At 43.6% G+C, this 12,089-nt stretch overlaps 1 protein-coding gene across 1 annotated transcript in view; it reads left to right on the top strand.

Moving 5' to 3' along the window:
- lonp1 (lon peptidase 1, mitochondrial) overlaps window positions 1–11,962 on the top strand; it is a 37,125-nt gene extending 25,163 nt beyond the window's left edge. The window contains exons 17-21 of the mRNA XM_054749582.2: window positions 1,705–1,870; window positions 2,986–3,072; window positions 10,821–10,948; window positions 11,034–11,198; window positions 11,270–11,962. Coding sequence (XP_054605557.1) covers window positions 1,705–1,870; window positions 2,986–3,072; window positions 10,821–10,948; window positions 11,034–11,198; window positions 11,270–11,419 — 696 coding nt within the window. The 3' untranslated portion in view covers window positions 11,420–11,962. The remainder of the gene's footprint in view (window positions 1–1,704; window positions 1,871–2,985; window positions 3,073–10,820; window positions 10,949–11,033; window positions 11,199–11,269) is intronic.
- The last annotated feature ends 127 nt before the right edge of the window (window positions 11,963–12,089 follow it).

Below are 12,089 nucleotides of genomic sequence, written 5' to 3'. Positions count from 1 at the left end.
TCTCATTCTCCCACCACTTCATGCGCTCCCCACCTCTAAACCCACGTTTCCTGTCATTTCGTCCACAAATAAAACGCTTGCTGCGCATCTTTTCACTCCTCCAGTCACGGGAGCATTAAACGTTCATATTTGTCGAGTTTTTTCGCGAGGTCTTCTTCAAGCTTCTCCGTGTCTGCCGCTAGTTATCCTTGGCTCTCTTTGCAATGGCGGCGCTGTAAACAACAGCGGCATCCTGACCAATCACAAGCTTGCGTAATCCGTTTCGTTCGATGGATGTTTAAAAAAGTGGGCTCGACTCCGTACGTACTTGCGTGCCTGCCGGAGCCCTACGCAAGGACGGACAATGGCGTTGCGTGTCTCCGCACTGACGCAGACGGAGAAGCATAAATCGGGCATACGTCTGACCTACAAACGTTGCAGGTAACGAATGTCTTCGCCTGATTTAACTGAAAATGCTCCCAAACTTTAGAAGTTTTTACTTTTTTGGGGTCTCGCTGCTTCTGCCATGTTCCTCTTTCCAAACACCTGCCGGCTCTGCGGTCTGCGCGCAACGGCGGGCGGGAGGGGAGGGGGCTTTTGGAAGAGTTGTGCAACACAACGAATCGATGACGCAATTCGTTGCCAACGCTTTTAGTAATGATTTTCATCGAATTTATCGATTCGTTGTTGCAGCCCTAGTCGGGTCACAGCATCTGTTTACATTCCTCCTTTCGTGGGGGTGATATTGATGGCAGCTTTGGAGGCTGCATTGGCGTCAGATAAGGATAAACAAGACTTTGTTTAGGGCAGACAGAGATAATTTTCTCTCTGCCTTGGAGTCTATTAAGTGATCATTCATGTCCACCAGTGAAGCCAATTATACATTCTAAACATCCCCACACTGTCCGGCACCCTCTCCAAGATGACATCCATCTTGCGCACTAACACAGGCAACGCCGCGAGGACATTGTCCAGTCTGTGAGGTCACCGCACGGACGGCACAATCCGTGGGTACAGGTCGCACTCCAATCGCTCCCGTCTTCCCAAATTTCCATAAAATCAGATATCCTCCCAATCCAATCAGAGAAAATCCAGTGATCATTAGGCCGAATATCCACAAATCGTCCACGTCCTCGATGGACAACTGAGAGAGCCACACGATTCGCCAGACCTCCCGAGAATCGAGTGCATATCCCGCTGCGAATGTCCCTTGAGGACAGGTGGGAGCCCCCTTCTCCGTTCTCATCGTAGAAAAAATCTTATCGATCGCGTTGAATGACCAGTTAATTAAGTCCATTTTCCAAAAAAAAAAAGTAGTGATTTTCAGGAGAAATGCAGAGAAGTGCTCTGTAGGCAGACAGGACAGAGAGCCTTGGGAGAAGCAGATAAGGGAGCTGAAGCAAAAGCGTCTGTACTCTCTGAGAGCTGGATAAGAAAAAAAGTGTATGGTGAACTGCCCCTTTGACTAGCATCTGTAGCAATGAGTACATCAAGTTGTTTGATGTCAAACAGCACATGGAGACGATTTGAAAAATAACCGTAGATTTCTCCCCACAACTGAGATCTGTTTATGGGTCGTGGGCTGACTATATAGGATTGCTTGCAAGGCTACAGTTGGGGTACATTTAAGCTCAGTATCTGACTATGAACACTGGTTTAGGCAAACGGAGAGACGCCTGCTCATCCCCCGCTTGGAACCGAAGTTTTTTCTTCTCTATTCTTCAGGTGTTCCGCAAAGTTGCATTCAGCATCGTGAGTGGAGACCAGAGCTCCGCAACTGTTACACCTGATAACCTGCAGGAGTACGTGGGTAAACCCATCTTCACAGTCGACCGCATGTATGATATCACCCCACCAGGAGTGGTCATGGGCCTGGCGTGGACCGCTCTGGGTGAGGAAGACCGAGACAAAAAAATAATTGTATAGTGTTTTGGTTTTCATGATTTGGGTCCAGCGCGCAGCTGCAGTGCAGACGCTCATGTTTAATTTAGGGGGTTGGACAAAATGTCGTATAAAATGTTTGGGAATGTCAACGTTTCTTTGGAGATGCTGTGTTTCAGTTATTTTAAGAGTTCCAAAAGCAAATGATTCACCTCATCTCCAAATGTTTACCTGCTTAATTGATGATGGATTAGAAAGGAAATGGCCAATTATCTTCAGCCCAGTGAAGAAAAGTCTACAAATCCAAGAGCTGTAATTCCTGCAGGGTATCCGCGGGTCCTTAAAAAGTCTTAAATTTACTTTTCCAAATTTAAGGCCTTGAAAATCCTTCAAAATGACAAATAATCCTTAAATACGGTTTCCAGAGGTCTTAAATCACCAAAGACCCAATAAACTAGATTATTTTATTTCTATGACATTTTCGTGAATTTCTAGTTAGTGTTCAGCATTTTTTGTGTACGATATTGGCGTAAGCGGAACCGTTCACATTCAGTTGGTTGTGAAAGGGGGCTATTTTTAGATGAGCACAAGCTCCCACTAGCACATAAGCTAGTGGAAGCTTGCGCCATGGGGAAGTGCAAGTTTAATGGTAAATGGATGGTTAATCCCACGTTCGCGACGTGGTTAGCACCGGTTCCAGGCAATAGCTGAAAACTATACCAGAAATTACATTTTAAAAAATAGCTTAAATTTGGTCAAAGTGGCCTTAAAAAAGGTCATAAAAAGTCTTAAATTTGGCTCCCTTAAACCTGCAGATACCCTGTCCTAAAGTGTTCTTCTAACTTTGATGTGAGGACCCTTTAGTTCAGGGCTGAGTCTACGCTGTAGCTTACGTTGATTAGCTTACGTTTTTGCTTATTGCAATTCTATTTATCTTTTAATTCAAGTAAACTTGGTTTAATTTTTAATTAGGAAAAGTATATAAATATATTTTAGCATATTCTTCTTCTAACTTTTGAAATCGAAGTTGTCAAAGCAATAATTTTTTTATGTCTGAGTTCCTACTGATCCCAAGTAGCTCAGGTCCGAGGAGGTTAAAGCTGATCGTGTTTCTCACCTGCGTAGGAGGCTCCACGCTGTTCATCGAGACATCACTACGCAGACCTTGTGGAGGAGCGGAGACTAAAGGAGAGGGTACCTTGGAGGTCACAGGTCAGTTCTAATGGACACTGTTTAGATCCAACATGGACCACCAGATTCAGGGATTTCTAATACAGTTTTTTTTTTTTTTTTTTTGGTTTTTTAATCTTTATTTAACATTTTCCTTTATCTCAACATACAAAACCAACAAAAAACACTACGAACACAAGGGGGCACTGTAACATCCTACAAAAAGGAAAAGAAAACGGGAGAAAAAAAGTTATCTCACTAAATGAATTACACCACCATTTCCCTGTAAACTATCCATTTTGTCCAGTATTTATAGTATAGATGGCCTCGGAGGCGTAAGAAAAAGGTCAGCTTTTCCATCAAATGGATATCCTCCACAATGTCCAGCCAGTCTTTTATCCTAGGTGGGTCTTCTTTGAGCCAGGACCGTGTAACGGCCTTCTTATATGCCAGAACCAAAATTTTAAAGAGGTACAAGTCCCGGGCCTCAGTCCCTTCATTCGTTACCAGTCCCAGCAGCACGATCTTAGGGTCTATAGGGACGTCTCTGCCGAGTATCCTTCCACAGATCTGTAAGATAGAGTCCCTCATCTGCTGTAGCTTTGGGCATAGCCAAAACAGGTGAGAGTGATCTGCTTTTTGATGTCCGCACTTTCTCCAGCACAACCCCATAGTTCCTTGTTGTTTGCTAATAATCTGGGGCGTAATAAAAAATCTTACTAAGCTCTTCCATCCAAAAGTCCTCCATCTTTTAGAATTTGTAGATGTCTGTTGAGTCATACACATTGAAACCCATTCCCCCTCTGTGATCTCCACACCCAACTCTTTTTCCCATCTTGTTTTAATATACAATGTGTTGTTCCTCCTTTGTTCCTGCAGTCCTCTATACAATTTAGATACAGTTTTACTTGGTAGGCACTTATAGGCCTCTCTGAAAATCTTTATAATGGCATTATCTCCGGTAGGTATATTCTTCTTTATTTCCGTGTTATAAAAATGTCTGACTTGAAAGTATTTAAATAAGTCTCTGTGCTCGAGTTTGTACTCTTTTCTCAATTTGTCAAATGTTTTAAAGGTGTTTCCTTCTACGCATTGACATATTGCCAGTAGTCCTCTGTCTCTCCAACTTAAAAAAAGTGGATCAATTTTTCCTGGTTGGGAGCTAAGATTCACAGACGGCCAAATCAACAGCTTTGAAACACTCGTCAAGTTATATCTACCCTTAATCCTCTTCCATATTATTAAAGCGTCCTCAACTATAACACCTCCATCTTTCTCTGAAGTAATTTTGCCCCCCAGACGTGTGTGGGGTTGGCGACGCCCCTGCTTTAGTTCTATGTGCCTCCATCTAGCTTCCACTTCTGAGGAACACCAACAAACCATATATCTCATTTGAGAAGCATAATAATATCCCCTCAGGTCCGGGAGCGCGAGGCCGCCATGTTTTTTGTCTAATTGAAGGGTCTTGAATTTTATTCGCGGTCTAGCCCCTGACCACATAAATCTCGAGATCAGCCTATCCCAGGCAGAAAATTGGGAGTCTGCAATTCTTATAGGCAGGGACATAAACAGAAACAGAAATCTTGGGAGGATATTCATCTTAACTATATCTAATCTGTCTGTAAAATCCAGCAGAAGCCTTCCCCAGCATCTCAAATCATCCTGTATGGAGTTAATCATTTTATCAAAATTAAGCCTCTCCAGGTTGGCCAGATCGCGGGATACGACCACCCCCAGATATTTTAGCTTCTTAGAATCCCAGTTCATCTTATAATCGTTTCTTATGGCTTTGCTGGGAGAGTAATTGAAGGTTAAGACTTGTGTCTTGGTGATGTTCAGCTGGTATCCAGATAATTCTCCAAACTCTGTTAGGGTCTTCATCAACTTGGGGAGGGTCGTATCAGGATTGCGAAGATAGATAATGATGTCATCCGCGAAAAGGCCTATTTTGTGTTCAGTATTCGCTATGGTAACGCCTTCCAGTGCTGCGTTCTGCCTGATTGCTTGCGCTAGTGGTTCTATAAATAACGCAAAAAGGGATGGGCTAAGGCAGCATCCCTGGCGTGTTCCCCTATGCAATTGAAAAGTATTAGTCAGGTGGCCATTTAATTTAACTCTGGCTGTTGGTCTGTCATAAAGGGCTTGCATGCATCTGATAAACAAATCATTGAAACCTAGGCGTTCTAAAACTTTAAACAGAAAACTCCAGCTGACGCGGTCAAAAGCTTTCTCTGCATCAAGACTAACCAGAACCATTCTTAGCTTTTGCCTATTTGCCTGATCAATGATGTGGAGTGTTCGTCTTACACTGTCGTGGGACTGGCGACCTTTAATAAAACCGGTTTGATCCTCATGAACCAATTCTATCATGTAATATTCCAGTCTCTTGGAGATTATGGAGGTAAATAATTTATAATCTACATTTAATATAGAAATTGGTCGGTAAGATTCGCAATATTCTGGATTTCTTCCTTCTTTCGGGAGGGCTGTAATTATCGCCTCCCTCCATGAGGGCGGTATCTCTGCTTTATTCAGTGTCCAATTAAAAGATTCTAATAATATCTCAGCTAGCTCCTCCTTAAAGATCTTGAACCACTCGTTCGGGAACCCGTCGCTGCCCGGGCTTTTATTAGATTTAAGGCTTCCTATTGCTTTATCTAACTCTTTTCGTGTAATCGGTGCTGTCAACGCTTTGTTTTGATTTAATCCTAGTGTAGGCAAATCTAGGGCAGACAGATAACTATTGATTTCATCTCCATTGACTTGTTTTGGGGGTGTATATAACGATTTATAGAATTCTTCAAAAACCTTATGGATTTTACCTTCTTCATGAATTGGCTTGTCTGTTAGCGGGTCCCTAATTTTATTTACAGAATGCTTCACTTGCTGTTTTCTAAGACGTCTGGCAAGTTTCCTAGTGGCCTTTGGGCCTGTTTCGTAGAATGTTTGCTTTAAGAACCTTAATTTTTTCTCTAGCTCTTCTTGTATCACTTCATTTTTTCTATCCTTGGTTTCTCTAATTTGTTCTGCTAACTTAGTGTCATTGAAGTTCTGCTGTCGTTTCAGTTCCAGGTTTTTAAGTTGGTTTTCCAGTAGGTCGTATTTTTCTCTCTTTATTTTTTTCAGGTGCGCAGTTCTTGAGATCAGTTTCCCTCTCATGACTGCTTTAACTGTATCCCATACCATTATTGCGCTTACCTCTCCATCATTGTTATCCATTACACATTCTGTAATTTCCCTTTTTATCTCCTTTATTATAGATTCGCTATTAAGAATTCCCACATTGAGGTGCCATACAGTAGCTCTGGGTTCGGTCAACAGTCTAACAGTTAAATAGATAGTGTTATGGTCTGAGAGATCAGCTGTTCCAATTGTGCATTCCCTTACTTTGCTCCTATCAATCACATTCATTAAAAACAAATCAATCCTTGAATGTACTTTATGTGTTGACGAATAATGGGTGTAATCTCTTTCTTTTAGGTGGAAGTCCCGCCATACATCAAACATATCCATTTCTCTTATTAGGATATTAAGATCCTTGGACCTGTTGGTTTTCTGTGTTTTGTTGCTTGTCGTGTCCTGGCTGAAATTTAAAATAGTGTTCCAGTCCCCTCCACAGACTAAAACTCCCTCACTTTTGGCCATTATGATGTCAAAAAATGCTTTCAGAAAATTCTTGTCACTCTCAGGGGGCACATAGATATTAACTAGAGTAATCACAACGTTATGAATTCTCCCTTTAACAATAATGAATCTTCCCTCCTTGTCAACCATTTCAGATATTAATTCAAAGCTTAGTAAATTTGAAATCAATATAGCCACCCCCCTTTTTCTGGTATTCTTACAAGAGCTGTAAAATGTGTTTAGATATCCAAATGCCTTGAGCTTTTCGTGTTCTTGCTTAGACATATGGGTCTCCTGCAAAAAGGCTACCTGAGTTCCCTCTTTTTTAAACTAAGTTAGGACCCTTTTCCTTTTTATTGGGCTACTCAGGCTATTAACATTCAAAGAAACAATTTTAAGATTACCCGACATACCTATTGATCAGGAGCTTGATTTTTACAGTGTCCCCAACTAATATACAATGAACAGAAAAACAGAAAAAAACAACCTCACTGAACTGGCTTCCAACCGAAGGGGGAGCGTTCGTTCCTCCCTTCCAGCCCCGCTGGCGGGCCGAGGGTTGATCCTCTCAACCGGAGAGGGCCCTCTGTGGACGGGGCGCGTGCGAAAAGACGTATCCATCCAACAAGTCCAACGTGTGGTGAAAAGCCACCACTCCCCCACAACTGGTGGTCAGGAAAAAGAGAAACAGGTCCAAAAGTCCTCTTGTCGAATTAAACAGCTCCGCCCGATCTTACTTTAGTGATTCCCTCTGGAATCCTTGCAGCCTGGTCCTCGCCCTCTGAGCCGCTGTCGATCCGCCGCCGCTCACCGTCTGCCATCCCAATCGCTCCCGGAGGGGGAGTCCCGCGTCAGCCTCTCCCACGGTCGTTCCCGGTGATTCATCCACCTTGAGTCCCCGTCTCATCAGCTCCTTGTAAGCTTCTTGGGGACTTGAATATGTGCGCATCCCTGACTCCCAGTGGATTTTCATGTTAGTGAAAGGAGTTTGAAAGCGTATGCCTTTCTCTTTAAGTGTCTTTTTTATAGCGAGATATTCTTTGCGTCTTTTAACAACCTCTGGAGCGTAGTCGTGATCAAAGCGAATCACGGTGGTGCCCTCTTGTATCCTTCCTTTCTTCCATATCTCTCGTAGTACTGTCTCCTTCGTGGTGAACTCTAAAAAGTTAGCGATGATGGCTCTTGGCGGGGCTCCTGGCGGTGGTTTACTTGTCAAGGCTCGGTGTGCGCGCTGGATTTTAAGGTCCAGCGTCTCCGGTAGTTGCAACTTTTTCCGCAACAGGCTTTCAATAAACTTCGATGCAGATTCCCCCTCTTCTCCCTCCGGTACTCCAAAGACTCGAATGTTATTTCTTCTGGATCGTGATTCTAAGTCGAGCACTTTGAGCTGCAGTTTCTCCTGGTGCTGAAGGCATTTACACAGTGCCTCCGTTGCCTCCTCGGCCCAGCTCTCCACCTGAGTCACTCGAGTTTCCGCTTCCTCCATTCGCCGAGAAAGGCCTTGCACCTCCACAGAGATATTATCTAGTTTACCGCTGAGTTCTTGTCCCAGCTGGATAAAATCTTGTTTCAATCTGGAATTATCGCTCTTTAGATCCGTTCTCATATCTTCTATTGCCTTCAGCACACCCGCGGTTTCCGTTCCTCGTAGGTCGAGGCCGCTAGCTTGGCTTGGAGCGGCCGCTGCTTCGTTCTCTGAGGCGGTCGTTTCCTGGGTTTTAGACATTTTCGCCTGTTTCCTTATACCTGTCGTAGTTCTTCTCCCTTTCATCTACAGTGTTGGTGGTGAAAAATTGAGGTATCGAGTTAATTGAAAGGGATTTTCCGCGATTTGGTGGGAGAGTAGTAACTGCGCGACTTGCTACTCCATGCGCTCACCCGGAAGACCTAATACAGTTTTTTAAGGAGTCCTTTTTAACTAACCCTACCACAGACTATGGTGCCTTTCATACTTCAGATTCATTCAACACCATTTTGGAGACTTGGACCAATTATTGTGTATCTCAATCTACCCTTTAATAAATCAAATAAAATAATGACCATTAATAAAGATGGCACAGTGTGTGCAGAGGTCAGTTAAAGGGTCAGAGGTTAATAGCAGCAGTGTGATCCTATACCACAGTTATTTATGGGACACCCTAAAGTACCAACAGCATGAAGTGCTGGAAAAACATACATGGTGAAAATAAAGACATCGTAAAGAACATTAAACGATAATGTCAAAAGAGGATTAAGCAGACAACGTGAGGGTAATGTACGAGTAGAGTCAACAGGTGGGGGCTCAGGACTCAGCCTAGTGGAACACCATTGTTGAGTACACTGGTGTAAGAGGAGACACTATGGACCTCCACAGACTGGTCTGCCCATCTGGTAGTCCAAACCCCAGACTGGTTCTTCCTGGTTTCATACTGCGGTAGGTCCATGGAGATGTCATTGGTGAGTGGGGAAAAACATCCTTCCCAGGAATTTTGGGACTTTTTAGCCCTTTCAGGGATCATAACTACACAGACCTGCCAACCTGTACGCATCTATTTACGCTGGTTTGACTCACCATTCTAAACTACGCAAAAAAGCTGCGGATACGTAAGTTGAGTTCTGTGGCAAATATGCACGTGTGGTACTCACGTCGGACAACACGACTCAGCGGCATGGTGAAGAAGTTTAAGCCAATCGTAGAAAAGCAGAGAAAACTATCTGGCCTAACCCCCGTTACACCCCCCCCCCCCCCCCTCCTCCTCCTCTCTGCTTCGTCCTTCCCGCTGCTCCTCTCTCCCTCCTGTTCGCCACTCGCTGCTGTTCTGGTAAGGTAAACTGTGTGTGTGTCAGTGGTGTGTATGTGTGTGCGCGCACGTGCGTGTCAGCGGGCCGGATCGGCCGTCTTGGTGGATGTGAACGCGTAACGTTACTTTCACTGTTGAATATTCAAGTTGAAATCTGATTGAAAAAAGTAAAAAATCTGCGACTAAAGAGAAAGAGGCAGCTGTGTGTGTGTGTGTGTGTGTGTGTGTGTGTGTGTGTGTGTGTGTGTGTGTGTGTGTGTGTGTGTATTTTTGTCTTAATTCATTGCAGATAGATTTGGCCTGTATATAAGGAGGAATGTGATTATTTATACAGTTTGAACACATACAGCTCATTTTGCAACTCATGCTATGGATGATGAGGGAGAAGCAGACAGGGAGGGGTTGGTTAGCAGACCTGCCAAAAAGAAGAGGGTCCATGTGTCTCAGAAGTTTTTGTCCATAAATCAAGAACAGTGGCCATGCTTGCAACCCTCTAAACAGCCTCACCGTGCATTTTACACAATCTGCAATTATGAAGTGGACATAAGCCACCAGGGAGCTGCAGGTAATTAGTAAATTAGCCCTGGTGATGTGTGCAGATGTGCTTTAAGCCAATTTAATGACATTCTTGAGAACAGAAACACCTATTGCAATTTACAAAATAAATAATTACCATTAAATACATATAAATGTTTTTTTTATTAATTTGTACTGAAATAATTTAATGCAAGTAACTTGTATAAGCACAGATATTATATAGGGAAACTTTAGTTTTACTCTTTAATGTTAAAATACATGTTTTGGAGTCGGGTCAAACTGTAAAAATGTCTATAACCTTACTAGTCAAAATAAGAACTATGAGTGTGTGTGTGTGTTAAAGTTAAAGTCCCATTAGTTGTCACACACACAGGTGTGTGTGCGAAATTTATTCTCCGCATTGATTCATCCCCTGGGGGATGCAGACAAGCCGCGCTCGGGAACTATTTGGTGGTTTAACCCCCCAATCCAACCCTTAATGCTGAGTGTCAAGCAGGGAGGCACTGGGTCCCATTTTTTCAAAGTCTTTGGTATGACCCGACCAGGAATCGAACCCCTGATCTCCCAGTCTCAGGGCGGACACTCTACCACTAGGCCACTGAGAAAGATGTGTGTGTGTGTGTGTGTGTGTGTGTGTGTGTGTGTGTGTGTGTGTAAAATTTTCCATCCAGTGAATGGGGAGGTCCGCGAAAAACGCCGCAGTGGTACTCAAAAGATTTTGACGAGGTTGGCAGGTCTGACTACAGATCTGTTTATTTTGATTTGCATCACACAGTAAAGCTGTCTTTCCTATTTGTGGGTGTTTTTGAATGTTGACACACGCTGAAGATGTGTTTGCTCCTCCTTTAGGACAACTTGGTGACGTTATGAAGGAAAGCGCAAAGATTGCTTCAACCTTTGCCAGAGCCTTTCTTTTTTCCAAAGACCCAGGAAATAACTTTCTGGTCAACTCCCACCTGCATCTGCATGTTCCTGAGGTAGATATGGTGGTGCAAGGGCTAAAGGTGAGCAGTGATCAGCAACAATGATCATGTGTCTTTTATTGTTTTTGTTATTTCTCAGGGAGCCACTCCCAAGGATGGACCTAGTGCTGGCTGCACCATCATCACGGCCCTGTTGTCCCTGGCAACCAACCAGTCGGTACGTCAGAATGTGGCAATGACTGGTGAGGTGTCTCTAACAGGCAAGATCCTGCCAGTAGGAGGAATAAAAGAGAAAACCATTGCTGTAAGTGAAGCACACACACAGTCATGCACCATGTTAACGCAATAACTGAAGCCGAGTGTTGTCTGCATCAGGCTCGGCGTGCTGGAGTGACCTGCATTGTTCTTCCTGCCGAGAACAGAAAGGACTTCTCTGACCTGCCGGACTACATCACAGAAGGCCTGGAGGTTCACTTTGTGGATCACTACAGTCAGATCTACCCCATCGTGTTCCCACAGAACTAAGTTGAACTTTTTATACAACCTGGAGAATGATCATTTCACAACTCGGTTGACATAGTAGCCCTGATTTTTCCCAGTATGGACACTCGAGTGCCACAGTGGAGTTTGGTACATTATTTTTGATTTCCAAGTGATCCAGAAGATCAGCTAGTTTTTGAGCCCTCTGTTGCAGTTTGACTCTGATTCAGCTGTCGGAGCGAGGACCACTGTGTGATGGAGGTGGAAGAGTGGGAGGTGAAGTGTTACATCCAGCTGTGCCGAAGACGAGCAGTAACAGAGAGGGACGACCAACAGCAGGAGCGTCACACGATATGTCACGGATAATCAGCTGCTAGGCAGCTTCTCTTCCACAGACTTTTATATTAAACCAGTTATTATACCACATGTTAATTTTATCATAATAAAATGTAAGGAATCAGTTTAATGGTCCTGGAATCTGTTTCTGGGAAGGAGATTTTAAGTTACTAGTAGGATTTATTTATAACGTTTATTAAAGTGATTGGCTCATAAACTGAATTATATGTATAAAAAACAGATATCACTGGGTTCTCTTGTGTTTGGACATTCCTTTAGGGGTAAAAAAAGTGTCTTATTTCCCTTCGCCCTCTGCTAGCCACCTCCACGACCTCTTCATTAAGTCAACAAACCTTTGTGGTTGTTCAGTTGGCAGACA

Source organism: Nothobranchius furzeri, chromosome 16 (genome assembly GCF_043380555.1).
Source record: "Nothobranchius furzeri strain GRZ-AD chromosome 16, NfurGRZ-RIMD1, whole genome shotgun sequence".
NCBI classification, from domain to species: Eukaryota; Metazoa; Chordata; class Actinopteri; order Cyprinodontiformes; family Nothobranchiidae; genus Nothobranchius; species Nothobranchius furzeri.
This window is presented reverse-complemented; position numbering and strand designations above follow the sequence as displayed.